This window comes from Coturnix japonica, chromosome 3, assembly GCF_054131305.1.
Source record: "Coturnix japonica strain WE chromosome 3, WE-NBRP24, whole genome shotgun sequence".
Taxonomy (NCBI): Eukaryota; Metazoa; Chordata; class Aves; order Galliformes; family Phasianidae; genus Coturnix; species Coturnix japonica.
The window spans coordinates 82,486,753-82,508,052 of NC_140665.1; the positions used below are offsets into that span (position 1 = coordinate 82,486,753).

Below are 21,300 nucleotides of genomic sequence, written 5' to 3' on the forward strand. Positions count from 1 at the left end.
AGTCAGTCTCAATTCTGTGTCTGGCACGATCATGGAGCAGATCCTCTTGAAGGCCCTACACTTGGAAAATACATGGAAAATAAAGATGAGGTGATTGGTGGTAACCAACACGACTTCACCAAGGGCAAGCCATGCTTGGCAAAATTGGCCTTTTTTAATGGAGGTACAGTGTCACTGGATAAAGGAAGAGCAACTGACATCATCTACCTGGATTTGTGCAAAGAGTTTGATGCTGTCCCATGTGACATCCTGGTCATTAAGTTGGGTAAAAAGAGGATTTGATTGATGTACAACTTGCTGGATAAGTCACTGGCTGGATGGTCACATTCAGAGAGTTGCAGTCAATGGCTCGATGTCTAAGTAGAAACCAATGATGTGGTGTTCTGGGATCAGTGTTGGGACTGGTGTTATTTAACATCTGTCTAGGCCTAGATTCATAGAATTCTAATAGATTCTATGAAACAGAAGAATGTTCACTCTCCTTCAAGTCTCTAAATTATGTTTTATTACCTAACACCAACTCAGCATATTCAAGTCCAGGCCTGAAGGATCCAGAGATGCTGCTCCACTACCTAACCTTGAAAGGACATATGGCATTCTAGTCCTTCCTGAATACCCCTAACCTTCACTTGAGCCCACCACAGTATACTCCTATACACTACCTCACGATTAAGGGGCTTAACATGCTTCCAGTATAAGTGTAAGCTGCTTTCCATTCAGCTCAAAGATAGACCATGCATAATGAAAAAATATTTTTGGAGGAGCTAATGCTTTGTAAGCTTACCCTGAAGCAACTTGTTCAAGTGTCTGTTCTATTAATAAGTTTTGATTGGAGGACATAGCCACCAAGAATGTGAGAGTACAGTGTAAGTAGCATGGTTTCTGTGATAGGCATTACTGGGCCAAGGGGGCAAATGCATTAAGCTGTATGGACTGTTGAGTACATGGTTTCATGCTGTTAATGAGATGAACACTTAATATAATGTGAGTGTCCCTAAATGGATAGAAATATACGAGAGAGAAATTCTACTCCATGTTTTCATTTGTTGGTACTGAAGGTAATGGTCAATATCTTTCTCTAGTGCAGAAAGTGCTATGTAAAAAGAGAAGGTCATATTCTGTAGTTGCCTTCCTTGTTCTTTTCTCCAAAGCAGTCACAGAGGGTGCTTTATAAAGCATTCACAAAGAAAATCACAGTGTCATCACATTCACAAGTCAGTCCTTCCTGGTTAGAAGTACTGCAATGAACCATGGTTGGTTAAACCAAGTAGGAATAAGACAGACTTTTTTAATAGTGACTCAAGCGATGTTCAGGCTGAAAAATAATTCTGCTATGCATTACTGAGAAAAATACATTTGAATTTTGGATGCAGAGGGTGCTGGGTTTTTTACTTCATATTCCTCAGTGTTGAACATGCACATCATAAATTACGAATCCTACATCTTTAGTAAATGAGGCTTAGAGTTCTAATGTTGCTCAGCACTGTGGAACCTAGACTTTTCCAGTGCCATGCCTTTATTTTATTATTTCCACTAAATGTTTGCTCAATATTAGTGACATAACCATGGATATTTAGTATTAGGAAGTCACAGACTGGTTGTACCTCTAATACATTAGACATTGTGTTCGTTTCCTTTAGTTGGGTCATAAATAGATGGGCTTCCAAAGAACTTTGATTTAAATACTGTTGGTGCATTTACTTCATGCTAATGTTTACAGTACTGATTGTTTCAGAACATACCTTTCTGTTAGGAAGTTGTAGTATTTAGGACACATCCTACTTTCTGTTACTTTATATGAGAAATGACATATGGTGAAAAAGAATGTTTCAGCTCTCTTTCATGTAACAAATGGATTAAACAAGGCTGAAAAATATCGACTCAAGAAGAATGAAATCTCAGAAGTGCTTCCTTTGTTTTTGTGGGACTCATAATTAACCACTAAGACAAGGGTGATTCAGTGGCCTAAGCAAACTCCAGCTATGCTCCAGGAACAACGCTGTAGTAGTTCTACAGCGACAAATGCACTGGCCAACAGATATAAAAGATGAGAGGGACTGAGTGTGACTTCTGAAGGAAGTGTGTGAGTTAACAACACAAGTAACAGGTTCTGACCTAAAATGCCCTGATAGATCTTCAGAAAGAGCCATATTAAGCTTCAAATAATTACAGTGGGGGTCAAAGCTTTAGAAAAAAATGGTAGTTTCAGTGGTTAGTGCTCTGTGTATCTGATGTTACTGCAGATTCTTTCTCTATGGCTTAAGCTCAATATTACAGTATGGATGCACTAAGATGCATGTTTGCAAACTTGAGTAGAAGTGATAGATAAGACATCATTTTTTAAAAATGTAATCCTTTCAGCAGAGTTGGATCCCCAGGTAATTCTTTTCTTTTCAGGATCTCTTGCTTTTCTTTACAAATTAGTAAGAAACAGATCCTCTAAATACTCTAAATACATAGAGCTTTAAGGTAATTTTTGAAACATTGAAGTGTCAGCTAACAGTAGTCAGAAGATAATCTTTTAATGAAAGGACCGGCTGCCCAAATGCCTCAGAGTGTTCTGATATTTAATCTGTGTTCTGATTTTGGATAAAATCCTGTATTCTCTGAATTTAGTGATTTTACTTTATTTTTTTCCACTGACTTATTTGAATTGTAGTTGCTTCACCTTTATCATTTATTACCAAAGCATCTCTTAAGATTAAAAAGATAGCATCAAACAGCTATTTCTTAAGATAAGAAAAGCAGTAACAATAAGTACAATGTACTATAACAATGTAACTGTATCTGTAACAGTAAGTTTGGAAGTGGAAAAGACATGAAAGTTGAGTCAAATGACAATAAATATTCTAGTTAAAATTCTGAAATGATAACCCTTTTAATTATGGCTGTTAGAAGAGCTGTAGGCTTTGGAAAAATATACTTCTGTTGCTTAGTCATGTTTATGAATTAAGCTGATTTTATTCCAATTCCTCAGAACCGTTTGGGGCATTGTATTTCATTTATGTAAAAACCTCATATGGAAAGGGAGTTACTATCTTTCTGCTAATTCAGAAGTGTGCTTTTTATCTTCTATAAAATTTTTGAAGTCATTCTAATTTTTCATGTCTATAGAATCCTTCAACTTAATCATGTCTCCCTCATTTAGTTTGATCAAGCAGCTGATGCTGAACTCGCCTGGCTTGCAGAAACAGAAAAGAAACTGATGTCTCTTGGTGATATTAGGCTTGAGCAAGACCAGACCACAGCTCAGCTACAAGTTCAAAAGGTAAAAGAAATGCATTTCCAACTGTCATGTTAATTATTGGCCAGCGCTCTCTCCATCTAGAAAATGTACTAGCGTGATTTAATTTTCAGTCCATCATAATGCACTTCACGAATAGTTTTTGCTCCATGTATTTTATTTTATATTGCTGACCAGTTTTTATTGTGTTTCAAGGCTTTTACCATGGAGATTTTAAGGCACAAAGATACTATAGATGAACTTGTTAAGTCCGGGGATAAGATTATGAACACGTGCACCGAAGAAGAGAAGCAGACCATAAAGGTAAATTTCCCATAAATTTGCAGCTACAGTAGTAGGTAGAAAGACCATAGACGGTAGGAAGATTCTTGTGGTGTGTACTTTAAAACGTTAATGAAAAAACATTAATTACAGCCACTTCTAGTCCAGGGTTTGTAATACTAGACGAAATGCTTCAGGATGCTCAAAGAGCAAGCACTGTCTACTACATTATCTGAGACTAATTTGGAGCCCCATTTGTCATCTTCCATGGTAAACAGTGTTTTAGCCAGTGAAATGATTGAGTGCATAGGTATTAGTCATCTGGGGTGTTGCATGTGGAATCTGGCTGTTTATCTTCCACTGTTCTCTAGAGTCTGTGAAGCTCTGGCTGGGTGTGTGTATTTCTGTGCCTCATTCAGTGGCTGGCACCTCAGTGTGCGTCTTTATCATCATTTATGCCAATTTCAGTGGGGGAATTGTTTGCCGGGAATGTTCCATCCTGTTGACTAACACAGCCAATGAAAGGCAGTCTTACACATTTGTTTATGTGCACACACAGCCTGAGGTTGAGGGCTGAAAGAATATGCGTATATCATATAGGTGTGTGTTTTATATGCATGCACACAGAGAAGTTTTTCCTGCTGGTTTTTAGAATGGATTTTTACTGTTATGGATATGTTCTGTGATTTTGGTCCTTGCAAAGACTAACAGTAATTATCTTAATTGTGCTCTGCTGCAGAATCACTGAATAAATTTGATTTGTTCTTAAGTGAATTTAGTTCAGTCTATTAAAATATAGCCAAAAGGAAGAGTAAATGTAGGCGATCCTCTATTAGATATATGCTTTAGTAAAAAAAACCCAACAGTATTTCTGTATGTTAGGCAATGTTTTGTCCTTTGGATAGCATCCCTGTAGTTAATTTACATGCAAGACATAACAAATGAAACAATACCTTGTTCTGACAGAAAAGATTCTGTACTTCATATTCAGTGCCTTATTTATATGTTTAGTTTTTCTAAGTCTAGCATTTATGTGCATTATCACATATAATATTTCATAAAAATGATAAGATGGACAGTCTTCCACAGAAAATTATATATCCAGTTGATAGTTCTTTTATTATCACATGCCCAAACAGAATAGACGGGTAATGCTTAAACCTTTAAGTTCTGTCATATCATTAATGGTAACATATTCTCATTAATTAATACATGCTAAAATGGAAAACAGTGTTACATACTTCCTGTAGGAAGTTAATCCAGAAGTATCTGCCCTATTCTTTGGCAGATTTAAAAACGAAACAAAACAATTTTTTGTGCATTTCATGATGCTTGGATTCAGAAATGCTTTGAAAAACTTAGTTTTTGCCAAGTGTTGCTAAAGGTGAGTGCCTCCGGAAGGGAAGTGGGGCTGAGATTAGCACTAAAGTCATTTGCAGCTTAAATGGAAATTCTAGGAATAAAATGTTGTTTGTATTTTAGTTACTTTTAATGTGTCCAGCTAAACTCACGTCTCCCACAATATTGATTCTTTCCTCTTTAAATACACCAGTACTGTAGAACTACTATCAAAAGTAAGATTTGGGTTCAGTGTGGTTTGGTGCTATCAATTTTCAAAGACTGTTTAGGGATTAGGATAATAAATATGTGGAAAAGACATACATTGCTATTTTTTATTAACATTATTTCACAGAAAAAACTGAAAAGCCTGTTACAGAAATATGATACAGTCTGTCAAATGAACTCAGAGAGAAACCTCCAGCTGGAGCGGGCTCAGTCTCTAGTTAACCAGTTCTGGGAGACTTATGAAGAGCTCTGGCCGTGGTTAACTGAAACAGAAATGATCATCTCTCAGCTTCCTGCACCAGCCCTTGAGTACGAAACTTTAAAGCAACAACAAGAAGAACATCGGGTAAGAATTTTGCTGTTTAAAAACAAAGCAAAACACAAAAAAGCAACGACAACAACAAAAAACCAAAGTGTCAAAAGCTAACAAGTATTCTGCTTGGAACCATGAATTACTTCACTGACCATTTATACTGACAATTAGACTTCTGTTGAAAAAAGTGATATAAAATAATAATAGGAAATATAAATAAAATCATGCCTCTGCTGTTTTCCAAACTGCATGCAAACAAGATTTATCTGGGGAAGGCAGCAAGCAATGTAAAGCATAAAAGATGGCTAAAGAGGAAACAACTGCCATTAAGTAATGGAGGTAAGCGTAAGAAATGAGTAGCTTAGAAGTGTATTTAAAAGTACACATAAATATGACACCATTAGAACAAACCAAGTCCATAAACGAGAAGAACAGAAATTAGATTATGTAGTAAGAACCAAGAAAGAGTAACATGAGAGAACAGAAACAGCTAGGATACCTGCTGGCAGCATGTAGAAACTGAAATGCAGTCAGTGTATGCAATATGTATTAATATGCGTATGTATTAACCTTATGTACAAGTAAAAACTGTGGTGTTTGTTTTGTTGATATCATGGAAACTAAACTTTTTTGAACCAGGAACTAAACTCAGCTAAACCAGGAAGATTGACAATTCAGGGTCCAGGAGTTCTGTGGTTTGGTTTAAGCCGATCCCTTGGCCAATTCTCTTAAAAAATACGTTATATAATTATAAAAGTAAATAACTGTTTCTTATCGCAAAGTAGAGAGGGGACTTTATTTTATAGTCTGGCCTCCATTTGGTCTTTCTTGCATAAAATAATCAAGTGGGACAAAAATTAGCGTGCTTCAGGCAACAACTATAATCCACTTGACATGGAATCAGATTTAACCTACCAAGGTTAAAAACCTGCATGTTTTAGCAAGTGCAAAGCCAATATCGTTACTGGAGATACCTGTTTTTTCCTACTGGGCACAGAGAAGCTGGGCTTCTTAATTTTAGTTGCCTCAGTTAAATGACTCGAGATAGATAGGATGAATACTGGCTTCAAAATCCTGTTTACTGTGAGACCAGTTATTGAAGATGTGCCACTTGATACAGTGGTAAACACTGTGTTTGCTCATTTGTCTTCTTGCTGTGTCCACAAAGAGCAAACATGCTCCATTAAGACTAAGTATATCACATGAGCTTTACAAACTATCTTGATTAGTCACTATGAACCAAATCATGCTTGCTTTACTTACAGGTTTGTTTCCCCATCTACTTTAATCATTCTTGCATGAGAGGCCCTTCATCTGAACTTGTAGTTTTGCATTTTCCTTGGGCTATGCCATTAGCTGAGATTTGTTTAAGCAGAAGATTAATGTCTGGCAATTTTAACACGTAATCTGATCTGGAACACTGATTTACTGGAATTGTTTACCCAATTGTAGCAAAGACCAGATCATTTGTGCTTCTGTTATAAAAAGGAAAAAGGTCCTCATGATGAATTCGGCTTTCTTTATTCCCTTATATTTCTTATGTATTCACTTACATTTATACTAACACGCAGTTAATTTAGTTTGAATTTTGCTGAACAGAATACCGGCATAGTAAAGTTTATACCTATAGATGCAAACTCTGTAACACTGTCAAGTTATCTATTTGTGCACAAAAATAAAATACATAAAATGATTTACTAAAAACTTTCTAACTATTCTTAGCTTAGCATTTGCTTTTTTCTGTGCTAGTCAGCGTTGTTGTTTTTTTTCTGATGCGTGGTATACAGGTAGAATTATACTTTCAGGCAGTAGCTGGTCATTGCTTTTTGCTTTTTGTTGTTTTTTCTTTTTTATTTTCATAGTTGTTTCTTCATCAGGGAATAGTGGATAGTCATGGTCACTGTATTTTCAATCTTTCCAACTCCTCCTCTTCTGAGGAGGAGCACGTAAGCAAGTCAGTATCAGCATTTCTTTTTAAGGGAAGGACCTCAGTTGAAGAGGATTTATTTACACTGCGACTGATATAAGCCCTTTTCTATGTCTTCGTTTGTTTAAACAATCCCTGAACTAGGAGGAACAGAGCATGTGCTTGCTCTAGCCTGTCATTCCTGCACAGTGACTGTAGGCTAGAAATGCATGGGGCTCACAGCACTCAGAGGGGCAGTGTCTCATCAGACAGTGGGGTTTTTCTGAAAAGGAAAGGATGAACTGAGACAATAAATGAAACTGAAGGGAATGGTTAGGTTACTCCTCCTGAAATCTCTTCCTTTTGTCAGACCTATGGGTGCAAGTAAACAAAAGCAAAATACTTAGTTAAGCTGGAAGACAACATACCATTACCTTCTGGCCTTTTGCAGTTTTATGTGGTTTAGACTTACTTTGGGGGTGGGTGTTGAGAGTTTTCACTGTTTTTTCTTTTAAGTTTTTGTTTTTTAACCTCTCTGTTCTCATTTCCTCTTCTAAATTAAGGATAACTTGCATTAATATTATTGCAACTTCAGGACCTTGTTCTGTGACGTTCTTCACTGGAAGGCTTCATGGCACATATCAGCATGAAAATATCTATATGTAGTGGTATTATGCAAATATTTGGAATATAGTTACCATTTATGTCATTACGGGTCCTAAAAATGATGAGGAGTATCTGTGGCCAACATCATCCGCAGCCGACATCATCTGTTGGCACCATGCATTCTACATGTAATGATATGCCTTGAGGGAGTATTTCATGGCCCTTTCCAACGTATCTTTAATTGTGATGTTTCCTGGCTGGGTAGCTCTCACTTTTGGAAAGGGAATCATCACTGGCAGAGCAGTCATTAACTTTATTTAATATTATTTGTGCATTACATTAGGATGACAGGTATTTGTTTGGAATTTCTTGCCAGCTGGATGTGTTTGAAGTGTGGACAGCTGTAATGTGGTGGTCTAAGCATAAGAAACTGATAAGTTTTTTTCATTCGTTATAGCAACTGCGTGAGCTGATTGCTGAGCACAAGCCTCATATAGATAAGATGAATAAAACTGGGCCTCAGTTGCTGGAGCTGAGCCCAGGAGAAGGTTTCTCTATCCAAGAGAAATATGTGGCAGCTGACACCCTTTACAGTAAAATTAAGGAAGATGTCAAAAAGCGAGCGCTGGCACTGGATGAAGCCATTTCTCAGTGTACCCAGGTATCATTTTAAGTTTAAAGTATGATTAGATTCATTTGCATGGAAAGATTTACAGACATTATCATTTTATATGTATATATATCAAGACTAAACTGCTGTTCTGTGTGGATTTTTCAGCTGAATGGTGTGTGAATTTTCATATTATTTCTAATTGCTTTGATTTTCCTGAGGGGTTATAATTTTATGACCCTGCTGTTGAGATATGTTGAAAAATATTATCCATTCCCGACTTTAAAATGTCAAAAAAGGAATATTTGATCTAACAATGTCAGATTTTTAGTTTATTCAGTTTTCTTTTACTGGTCTGTTAATTGCTGATGCTGTGCTTGATCTGAGTGTCTGAGTGTCTTTGTTAATCAGTTAGCTTTGCATATTGTCATATCTAGAACTTGGCATCTTCAGTCGGTCCTTTAATAGGCTGGAACTAAAGTGTACTTAACCATGCATAGCATTTGGTCTTCATTATAGACTCACAGGATCTTAATGTGGTTTATTCTTGAACTTTTTCATGTGGAAGAATTGTGAGCAAAGTTAGACTTCACAAAATATTACAGTAAGCATAAAATTCAGGTCAAGTCCATCAAAGCTGTGTATCTTAGGTTAATTACTCCACAGAATGAACCTTATTGGACTATTGACAGGTATCAGTTCCTAGGAACTTGATAATACTGGATTAATTTGTCATTAAATCCAAAAAGAATCCTTTTTATGTGACACGAAATTCAGGAAGAAATCCTCATTAGCTGTGTACATGAATCTACACAAAAACCTGATTAAAGTTTTGTGTCCTTTAGCACTGTTTTTATGGTAAATTCCCTTTTTTGCCTGTTGGTTGTCAGTTAAGTGCTGTATTTCTTCCCAAGACTAAATCAAAAAAGAGACCTTAAGGTTCTCATCAATTCTGCATTCTAAATAATTGTCTGCATAGGTCATGGTACTTAATGTTGTATTCCTAGACATTATAGACCGAATTGAAAAATGTAATGAAAAAAGGTGACATCAGATGTCATTCATTTTTTGACCTGGTAGTAGACATTATTTCATGCTACTTCCAGTCATTCTAAGTAGCCTCTTTATTCACACTTCAGAAAGATGCCTGTTTATTTAGTTTCAGTGTTTTTTCTTTTGCGTGTGTGCTGCCTGCTTGAAAATCAAGACATTTATTTAGTGTTTGAGCCTTTGCTTTGTATGTGGTAGACATTAACAAGATGTGCTTAAGTACAGAAGGTTACAGAAGGCTAAGATCAGAAAGCAAGATGGAAAATACATTCTTTGGTAACAACTAGAATATAATCAGATGTTGAGAAAATACTCAATTACTTATAAAATGAACCTTAAAGTACTTAATGTACGTAAATGTATATGCAGATGGGAAAGCCAAACATCCTAACTTCCAGAATGTAATTTTATATAAATTCTTTCTTTATTAAAATATGTAAATATATATTCAGACTCTGTAGCTTAGTGGATACGTCAGTGTTTGTCTAGACAGTCCAAGAAGAATAATTATTTAACTCTTCAGGTTTCAAATTATGTTAAATTACATTATATATCAAAGCCAGTATGTGACCTATGGAGCCAGAAAGAGAGATTTTAATGACTTGCCTTTCCTTCTTTTAAGTACTAAATCACCTTGTCTCAGTCATTGAAGTCAGAGTAAAGTGAGGCCCACTGAATGGACTAAGAATTTAAAAGTGCAGGATATGTGTCCTAAAATTAGATTTGTGTATTGCCAAATTTATTTCAGTTTTTATCACTTTTGTAAGGTTTTCTTGCTATAATCAGTTTTTTAGAAGTCTGGAATGCAGAAAGGTTGCTTATCTTTATATACTGCATTTTTCTAGCTTGTATGATAGTTACACTTCTAATGAAAACAGAGTTTGTAACATTAGTCTGCACAGTGGGAAAAACGAATTACATTTGTTTTGTATGTACTTCTTTGAATACTAAGGACGTAGCTGTTTGTTCATGTGCAGTAAGCTTGTTTTGCTGTGCTTTTTCTAGCAACCTTCCCAAGTGTAGTCAAGAGTGCTCTTTGTAGATCCTGCTGGTTCTGTACCCACAATTGAATAATTTCTGTAACGTGGAAGGGGCATGGTTGTGAGATGCTTCTAGTAATCTGTATGAATCCAGCATAGTATATTAGTGCTTAACTTTATATTTGTACCAAAGGACAAGCAATCCTAATTAACGTAGATGTAACAGAGTTTCTGGGCACATGGGCTTTGAGTCAAATGTAGATGAATGTAATACGTGCTGTTATGAGCTTTTAGTCGCAGGAAGTAGTATACATTTACTGCACTAATGAGCACCACTTGGACATTAGGCAAATGTCTTTTGGAATGACCTTAAATATCAAATCCTAATCAGGGCTGATATGCAATATGGTGGTCTTGATATAAAAATGCATGTAATTTATATTAAGATAAGTATATTTCTAAAATGATGCAATCAGAAAGCCATAGCTTTCCAGAATACAAATTAAAGTACTAATTATGCAGGACTGACTGCATGCAGGTAGGTACTGCCCTGTGTAGTATTTTCAGATGGATTGTTTGAGGAGTTAACCTGGACTTGATATTAAAATTATGTATCTTGAATCTGAGAAGTGCCACCATTTTGCAGAGTCATGTGTTTCTTTTAGGTACTAAGTGGGAGAGAACCACCCAGGGGTATTGCAAGTTGTGCGTATATAACTAGATATGTTAAAATGATAATCTTAAAGTACATTATTCCAAGAGAACTTTGAGAGGTAATTTTTCAAACATTTTTGTTGTAATTTCTCTACGCTTTCTTTCTGTCATTTTCCACCCCCTTAGTTTCATGACAAGATAGATCCAACTCTTGAGAGTTTGCAACGCATAGTTGAACGTCTGAGGCAGCCGCCTTCAATCTCAGCAGAAGTTGAGAAGATTAAAGAGCAAATTAGTGAAAATAAGAATGTGTCGATGGACCTGGAAAAACTTCAGCCAGTCTATGAGACTCTTAAGCAGCGAGGGGAGGAAATGATTGCTCGCTCTGAAGGAGCAGATAAGGATGTATCTGCTAAAGGTAGTACACCGAGGAAAGACTTATGTAGTGGAAATGCAGCAAGTTTCATCACATAAAATCTTTATTTTTGGTGACCGTTAATCTTGAGAAGTTGCTAAAGATTTAAAAAAAAACCCGCAAGGCATTCATTTTGTAATTCATCATGGATCTGACCTTTGTTTTATTTTTAAATGTCTTGCTCTTTGTTTCCACTTAACATTGTAAAAAGTATTGTAAAGAACCAGTTTTGAAGTTTCAGTTTTAAAATATACACATATGTTTCTGTTGTAGAGCTGTAGAGATATATATGGCCAAGAATTGTTTTTCCAAGGTATTAATCTCCTTCCTTTGTTGTTTAGCTGTGCAAGATAAACTAGACCAAATGGTCCTTATTTGGCAAGACATCCAGACCTTGACTGAAGAAAGGGAGGCCAAATTGTTGGATGTTATGGAACTAGCTGAAAAGTTCTGGTGTGATCATATGGCTCTCGTAGCTACTATTAAAGATACTCAGGACTTCATTCGAGAACTAGAGGGACCTGGAGTTGACCCATCTGTAGTCAAGCAACAGCAAGAAGCTGCTGAGGTCAGTTGTTTAAGTTGATTCAAAGTATTCTATTTACAGTGTGCAGAGAAAAGACAGAATTATTAGGAAATGACACAGGATGGGTTTTTTTTGTTTTTTTTTGTTTGTTTTTTTTTTTTTATAGAGACAAAGAGTGATAATTATATAGAAGTTTACTGTAATGATATCTCAAGAGTCTATGGCAAATGATACATATCAGTGCTTAATTGCAGTGAGCATGCAGCTTATGCCTGTCATTATACGTACATATCTGTTCATAAGCATGAATATAATATATATGTCACTGAGACTTGTAAAAGTTACGCATACTTTAGATTCTAAATAATACACAACATCTAAATGAAAGGCACATGGATGTGTATATTACTCTCCAAGTTTGTAATTATTTGTGTAGATAGCTACGGATTTGAAAGTGAATGATAACCTCTGAAAAAGAAAACATTTTGATTAAAGAAATCTAATTTAAAACTTCCTGTTTATTTTTTTCAGTCTCGTATAAAATGACATCATTATCTGTTTATAATTTAGACTGATGTCACTTGATTTACTCTGACACTGCAAAGAGATGCTGGTATTTTAAGCATCCAGTTGTAAGTCCGCGTGACTTGAAAGAGAGTAGAAGTCAAACACGGACATGTTCTGTCTTAAAAGCAAGCTGTACATAAATTATTGAATGTAGTATTATTAGTGTTGGATTTATTTTTTTTTTCCCTTGTAGGCTGCTAAAGAAGAAATTGATGGACTGCAAGAAGAGCTAGAGAGTGTTGTGAGCCTAGGCTCTGAACTTAGAGCTGCTTGTGGAGAGCCTGATAAACCGATTGTCAACAAGAGTATAGATGAGGTATAGGAAATGCTGATGCTCGTATTTATTAACGTTACATATGTGGCTCAGAAAGTAATGCCTCCTATTTATTCCCTTGGAAACTACAACAAATACAGAGGGCACAGTAACACTATTAACGCTGCAAAACACTGTTTTTCAACACAGTCATCATCACTAGCTGTGCATTTTTGCCAGCAATTAAATTAGATCAATAGATCTAATAATTATAGATCATCAATAGATCCTGGTTTTATATATAGTGTTCTTTCTGTTCCTGTGTGAGCATTTCTGGGACCCAGCTTGCACAAACTTTGCAATATTTCCACTGCCACTATCATTTCTAATGCACTGAATCTAATATTCAACTCCATGAACAGTTCCCAGGTCGTAATCCATCCATTTGCATGGATGATCTGATCGAAACACTCTTTATTTTATAGTGTGACAGCTGCGCGTGGCTGTCCGGAATGTGGCTTGCTTTTCGCTTTACCGCTGCTAGTGCTGAAATATACCACCTATTGCCTCTCTGTTTAGTTTCCATGACCATTCAGCAAGCATAAATGAATGTCAGTGGATGCCATTTTTTCTTCATGGAGGAATTTGATTCCATGCTTTTGCTTCATACATATTGCCATGTGAGATGCTATTTTGTTAGACTGCCCCTCTGTTGCCATCTGTCTCACAGAAACAAAATGTAGTGGAATATTGGTGGGAAGGTTCAGCTTCTACTGCTATACCACCAATATCCACCTTTGACGTTGTAAGCTAACGTAATAAGGTGGGTGGCAGTACTTTCAGTAGACTTCATAATTCTTGTTCAGCTGATAGTAGTATTCCTTGCCCTCAAAGAAATTCTGAAAATAAAATGTTGGAACCAGAAGTAAGATTTCCCTGAAGCCTTTGTATTAAAGTAAAGTTGGCCTTTTGGGTAAATAAACATTGACTCAGATTTGAATGTACAGAAAAATTAATTTTATTGCTTTATGGATTAATTTTTTGTAGAAGCATTTAAGAAATTACTGATTCGTGCAATATATGACTGCTTCTGGTGAAAATGATGCAAGAATAAATTTCATATGCTTTATGCAAAGTATCGTAACTGAGACCAGTCCTGTTCATGTGATTACAAAAGACTTTTGATTTTTCTCACATTTGATAATGTAATTTTCTTTTATGCTGCTTTTATTCTAAAGATTCAACTCCAAATGGTTTGACATTTCCCATACTGACTATAAGCCCTATGTTAATAAATAGATAGTGCTGAATTACGCAAGTTCTGTATCATAAACTATCAAATGCATTCTAAGGGAAACTAAGCAGTGATAGAAAAAGAGGTTTAATATGAAGAGAATATGAAATATTCATGTTTGATTTATTGGAGCTACTGAGCAATATCTATTTAATGAATGTAACTTATATGGCAGAAAAATTGTTTTTGTCTAATGATATAAATTGTGTTTATTTGCAGCTGAACTCTGCCTGGGATGCCTTAAACAAAACATGGAAAGAGCGAGTGGATAAGCTTGCCGAAGCTATGCAGGCAGCTGTTCAATACCAAGATGGACTGCAGGTGAGATGGTGTGATACACCTGATATACTTAATCCAGTCTTGAGTTAATAGGATATTATCTGGTTTATTTAAAATGTGATGTGATTGAGTGGGTGACAAATTCAGCAAGCAGGTATTTTCTACTGATGTGTTCTTTTCGTATTGTTCATATGCTGCATTATATATAGATTCCATGGTAAAATCTCCTTGCATATTGTCAAATGCAGAGGTTTGGGTTTTTTTTATATCACACAATTTCTTAGTAATTCTGCTCACATTTTGATAGTAACTCACATGATAGGCAAGTTCATGTGACAAAGTCATATGATCTGAAAGGAACAGATTATTGGTCAATATACTGACACCTGCTGTTTTTCTTGAATGGAGGACAGTTAACGAACTTAAGTTTTACTCCACCCTTAATGTTAGCCAATTAAAAACATCTTTCTCGTTTCATTAAATCCTTGAAACTCAAAGTTACTGGTTCACATGATGCTGAGGTAAGTTCTTCATGTACACAGTGCAGATAACAGCAGAACACACAATAATAATAAACATCATGCACGTCTTCCAGTGCACCTCATTATTTATTTTATTCCAGATACTCTGTTCATATTATGCCAAGGTTGATGTGCAGGATTACATTAGTAACATTGCCATTGGTTTAAATATTTCGTGTTTTTGTGTTTGTATTAGCTTGGTACCTTGTGTATTTTAATCCTTCTGGTGCACGTTTCAGTAGACAATATGGAAAGTGTTGTCGACAGATTATTACCTGTACTTTAGCTGCCTCATCCTATTGATATTGTTGAAGACAGTTTTCCTTTCCTCAGAGAACAGTAGGCCATTGTGACAAGAACTCCTACCCATTTCTCTCTCATGAATCATGGTTAACAGGCAGAGTCAAAAAGGACCTATCAGAGGTGTTTTTTCCCGTGTGCATTTACTCAGATTGATGTTGCTGTTGGTAATCTGTAAGCAGGATGTTCTTGAGGTTCTATTAGGAACAAAAGTAGTAACCACAATGCCTTGCTACTGGGTCCACTTCATTGACTGCTTCAAGTTATAACTGGGTTATCCTGTGGAGATTCAGACAAGCTTTGTTATGGCCATCCAGTACCTCATATCTACTGAATGTGTCTTCCACATTCTTCACACAGATAACTTTGCTCTTCAATAGAAGTTTGTTAATTAGTGCTTTTTAATAATCGTGATTGAAATTGTTACATCCTTCAGCCACAGCCTACCATCTTAGCCCCGTGTGACATGGAATTGAGAGTTTGTCTTGTACTTACTTTTCAGAGAGTTCATAAAAGTTGCTGATGTTACACAAGAAGTGGGGAACATTGCTGCTAATAACAGTAGTACATATATTCTTGTATTGATTAATGGAGTACTTAGTTAATTGATATTTGAACCATTGTATTGTCAAGAATGTAGGTTCTGTTAAAGAAATCTCCTTTATTTTAAAGAACATAGCAGTATTGTTCTCTGAAGTAAAATAAATTCAGATGTTTTACTCATTACAACTTCTAAACACAATACTATTTCTCCTCGCTCATGTTTAGTTTTATATTGTGATTTTCAGGCAATATTTGACTGGGTAGACATTGCTGGCATCAAGTTAGCATCTATGTCCCCAGTTGGAACAGATCTGGAGACAGTGAAGCAGCAAACTGAGGAACTTAAGGTATGAAATAGCCATTTATTTCATTTATATTTTCATTTGTCAACTGTGGGGTTTTTTTTGCTTTGTTTATAGTATTCTAAATTTTTCATGACTTGTAAGCAATTTTTGGTTTTAGTTTTAAAGAAAGGATCTGTATGAAAATTTGAAATAACGTTTCATTGCATAGTTTACTTGATAAAATATATGATGCATGGCTTTGGAATAGATTTTGGTGGGATTACATTACTAGTGGTAGCATTCCTTCTCTTTTGAAAGCTGTAAGGTTATAAAGAGGGTTCTTTTGCTATGATTAAATTTTCTGCCTTCCACAATAAACACTTTCCTTTATGCTCTGAGAAAATGCCTTTAGAGCTTCATTTCCATTATCAGCTGTCTCTAAGTGTTCAAACATATTACTGCATCATTCCCAATACATCCAATAAACTGTAAGTCAAAGTTTCGTGCTTAGAAACCTGTCCGCATGCTTATTTGACTAAGTATCCTCCTGACTCTGATAGATTGCACCACATATTTTAAATAAAAGGGGGGGGGGGTTGGCAATAATTGTCAGGAATAAAACTAAGGATATTCCTCTTGTAAAACTCTTGTAAAATGTTTTGACTGTGGACAGGTTGTTAATATAATCTAATGACTTCAAATGAACTGTATCTATCATCTGCACTTCAGAATAACATAAATCAGCAAACTGTATTCATACTGTGCCTTAGTTGTCTGTACAAGAGGGTGTTGTACTAAAGAAAGGTTGCTTTTGGGTCTTTCAAAGAATAATTCTGTTTAATGTATTATATTGCTGCTACCACAAGAGCTAGAAATTACTCAAGTTCTGTCTTGTTTACAAACCAGCAAGATCATTAGGGAGTACTTCTCTACTGGGTATCTTTACCCTCCTCTGCTTACTGTTAGCAGTATGTGGTGGGACAGTAAGACTTTATTTTATATTTTGAGTTAACTGGAACCGTCTGAATTGTATTTTACATGCATTTTGATCCATGAAAACTAATCCCCAAGTTTGTGAAAGTTGACTGTGATGTATTATTATTGTAATGATTGCTGTAATGTGCTGTGCTCAAGAAAGTCATTACGATATGTGTTTGTTTTTATTCTTTTTCTATTTACCATAGCAATTTAAAACAGAAGCTTACCAGCAGCAGATAGAAATGGAAAGACTGAACCATCAAGCAGAACTATTGTTGAAGAAGGTAACACAGGAAAGTGACAAGCACACTGTTCAAGACCCTCTCTCAGAGCTCAGACTAATGTGGGACAGCCTAGAAGAAAAAATCATAAATAGACAGGTAAATAAATCTGAAGGTGGAGGCTTCATTCACGACTTAGTTTTTATGAGGCGTGTTTTGTTTTTATTTTCTAAGTTGAACCATTTTACTGCAAAGAAACATTTTAAGAAGCTGATGCATCAAGATGCATTTGTATTATAATTATACATTTCACTATACATGAAAACTACTGCCACATCTCTGATGAGAGGGCTTTCAGTCTTAGCTCTGCTCTGGTTACATGGGATCTTCAGAGATCAGGAGCTTAAGCCTAGAACATAAGGCTTTACAATGGATTTGCTAACTCAGCTCTGACTACAACACTGTTGCTGTGTTGAATAGCTGTTTGTCTCTCTTTTTTATGCTATCATAAGAATGGACTCCGCTTTGGATTATGGTGACTAACGGTAATTTAAGCCTATTCAATAGCATCGTTAAACTATTTTATTGTTAATTTATTTTATTTTTATTACAGCACAAGCTGGAAGGTGCCTTGTTAGCCTTGGGGCAGTTCCAGCATGCCCTGGATGAGTTACTTACATGGCTGACGCATACAGAAGACTTGCTGAACGAACAGAAACCCGTGGGTGGAGACCCCAAGGCTATTGAAATTGAACTTGCCAAACATCATGTATGTAATTACAATGAATATTATATGAAATGTTTTTTGATGTTTATCTTAGTGATGAGTTTTGTAGTAAAACTTTGCGTTTGATAAATAGTTCTTTAGAGAAATTTTCAAGATGCAGGTTATGGCTGAAATGCAGGCATAGAAAATCTAGTATCTTTTCTCTTCTTATTTTTTTTTTTTTCTTCCTTGCATATGCTATGCAAATAACAAAGCCAAAAAAGAGCAGCTGACCCTGGTCCCTGCCTTTTTTCACCTTCATTTGATCCAGGGAACTGAAAAGTCATTGAGAATATTAAATCTCCTTGAAGCAATAAACTCCTTGACTAGTTCTGTTTAGGCCAGGTCTTAGAAAATACACTTGACCTTTACACCTTTGTTCTTTCTTGTCAGAAATAAAGTGAGTTGCAGTTTTGAATTCTGCAAAATTGTGTCTTGTCTCTGCCAACAGAGAGGGTGCTTCTCTGAAACTCATAGCAAATTTCAGGGGTATTCCTGTCTCCATCTTTTTATCTCTGCTACATACAATGTAGGGTTTTGTTGGTGGTGATGGTGGTTTGTGGGGTTTTTTTAATAGCATTTTGCGGGCTAATGTGGCTTTGGAGCTGGTGGAAGAATGCTTTCAGTGTTTATTTAGAAAAGCACCTCTAAAAAGCAAAATAACTTTTCTGTCTCTTTAGATTTCATACTAACCTCACAAATCCTTTCCTTCAGGTCTGTCCATTATTTTTGTCCTGATGTGAAAATTATTCAGAGTTCATTTTGAATTTCGAGAGAATAGACTGAAATTGACAGTACACAGATAATTAAGGCGTTTTCACTGTCATTGCAGCTATGCTGCTTCTGAATCTCTGTGGAAACTTTTATATTCTTACTGAGTCAAAGTGTTTTACTGCTGAAGAGGCATCCAGATATCATATATGACTTCATCTGCCTTCAGTACTGAAGGATTTCACCGAACTCATCAACCAGCCTACTTCCGTTTTGTAAAATAGAATTTATAGGTTAGAAAGTTCACACAGTAATGCATCCTGTGGTAGCCTGGAAAAACATCCATCTCTTGAATAACTGTGGAAAGAATAGACCTTGTTCCTAATGAGCCTCAGCAGGAAGGAAGGATTAAGATGCATCTGCTTGTGTGAATATCCTTTCTTTTCTTCTTTTTTTCTTTTTTTTTAATCTATCAGGAAAATAAAATAACAAATACCTTCCAGAGCTTGGCTTAGAAGAATTAAAGCAAAGGAGTGCATATTCTGTATACAAAGACTGCTTGTGACTTGCTTTTTCACTGTGACTTGGTCTGTGTATTATATTCAACAGTTAGAATCATAGGATCACCAAGGTTGGAAAAAAAACGCTCAAGATCATCTAGTGCAATTGCTGACCTGCCACCAATATTTCCCCACTGAACCATGTCCCTCATCTAAACATTTTTTGAGCACCCCCAGGGATGGTGATTCAGCTACATCCCTGGGCAGCCCGTTCCAGTCCTGATCACAATTTTGGTGCAGGAAGTTTATTTCTGTTTAGCTTTTTCTTTTCTTTTTATATCCTTATGCTAGCATTTTGGCAGGCTTCATCTCCTGGAAGAGAGAAGTCAAAAAGCTGAATTTCTTAGGTGTGGTTTGTCATTCCCTTCCTAATTATTTTGCACATCACATTTTCCTGTCCTTTACTCCTGGTACTTTAAAGCTTTCTCATTATTATTATTTTTTAATCTTTCTGAAAACAGTTTACTTTTTCCCCAAAATAGTTTTTTTTGTCTTTTATGGTTCTACTGTGCTTCATGGCAGGAGATCTTAAATGAGGGCTTAATAGTGCAGGTTTTAATAGTGTCAAGCATTATAAATATCCCTAGGACAGTTGAAGTGTCCTGCTAGCCTGACGTACCATGTTTGTAGATCTGAAATGTGTAAAAAGACATAGTGGCAGTCAAAATGTTGTCTTCTCATTCCTTTCTCTCCTTAGCCTGCTGCTCCAGGAGGAGTCAGCAATACTATTTATAGTACTGTTTTCACATCTTGCCCTCAAAATCAAAGAAGAGTGCTGTTAAGAAAAGTATGTAGTAAATGAATAAAAGTGAAATGATACTGGATGTCCTAGATGTGCATCCTCACTAGCAGTGCCAGAAAGCTTAATTTCAGAAAGATATGTATTACAGAATCACACAGAATCACAGAATGACCCGGGTTGGGAGGGACCTCAAGGATCATGTAGTTCCAACCCCCCTGCCTAGCAGGGACACCAAACATACACATTTACTAGATCAGGTTGCCCAGGGCCCCGTCTAATCTGGCCTTGAACACCTCCAAGAATGGGGCATCCACAACCTCCCTGGGCATCCTGTTCCAGGACCTCACCACTTTCCTAGTAAAGAACATCCCCCCAACATCCAACATCCTCCTTCATCTTGGATCCATTTCCCTGTGTCCTGCTACTGTCAGCCCTTTTGAAGAGTTTACTCCCCTCCTGGGTGTAGGTTCCCTTCAGGTATTGAAAGGCTGCAATGAGGTCACCCCACAGCCTTCTTTTCTCCAGGCTGAACAAATATTCAGATAATTTAAATAAATAAAACACAGCATTCTGGCAGTGGTCTGTTATCACTTTTGATTGAAGTTAGACTAGTTATTAGCTTTTGTAGCTAATACCTGTGCTAATTGCAAACTACTGTCTTGTCACTGGGTTAGAACTAGCTTGGTTACTGTGTTTGCCTTTAATCAATAACTTATCAACATAGCCAGTCATATGGTCTGTGTTACAATTGTAGGTGCTGCAGAATGATGTTTTAGCTCATCAGTCTACAGTAGAAGCAGTTAAGAAAGCAGGAAGTGACCTGATTGAATCAAGTGCTGTTGAAGAAGCAAGTAATTTACGGAGCAAGCTGGAACTTCTGAATCAGCGCTGGCAAAATGTGTTGGAAAAAACAGAACAAAGGAAACAGCAGCTGGACAGTGCCTTGATCCAGGTGAGCAGGAAATGATGGAAGAAAGAGGTAACTCAGAAAAGTGTCTTTTTACATACATTACTAGAAATGCACTGGAAATTGACCTAAGTAAAAGCCATAATGCAGACACTCCTAAATTTGGCTAAAGTTTAGATCGAGCTGAATTTTCCACAGCTGTCCTTTGTCTTCTACAAAGCTGAATCAAGACCTCAGCTTCTG

At 36.3% G+C, this 21,300-nt stretch overlaps 1 protein-coding gene across 44 annotated transcripts in view; it reads left to right on the forward strand.

Moving 5' to 3' along the window:
* Positions 1 to 21,300, forward strand: part of DST (dystonin) — a 280,915-nt gene that overhangs the window by 225,269 nt on the left and 34,346 nt on the right. For all 44 annotated transcript variants that reach the window (XM_015859182.2, XM_085542024.1, XM_085542021.1 and 41 more), the window contains 12 exons: positions 3,149 to 3,268; positions 3,440 to 3,547; positions 5,199 to 5,417; positions 8,354 to 8,557; positions 11,377 to 11,608; positions 11,947 to 12,173; positions 12,892 to 13,014; positions 14,465 to 14,566; positions 16,134 to 16,235; positions 17,357 to 17,530; positions 17,985 to 18,140; positions 20,905 to 21,102. In XM_015859182.2, coding sequence (XP_015714668.2) covers positions 3,149 to 3,268; positions 3,440 to 3,547; positions 5,199 to 5,417; positions 8,354 to 8,557; positions 11,377 to 11,608; positions 11,947 to 12,173; positions 12,892 to 13,014; positions 14,465 to 14,566; positions 16,134 to 16,235; positions 17,357 to 17,530; positions 17,985 to 18,140; positions 20,905 to 21,102 — 1,965 coding nt within the window. The remainder of the gene's footprint in view (positions 1 to 3,148; positions 3,269 to 3,439; positions 3,548 to 5,198; positions 5,418 to 8,353; positions 8,558 to 11,376; positions 11,609 to 11,946; positions 12,174 to 12,891; positions 13,015 to 14,464; positions 14,567 to 16,133; positions 16,236 to 17,356; positions 17,531 to 17,984; positions 18,141 to 20,904; positions 21,103 to 21,300) is intronic.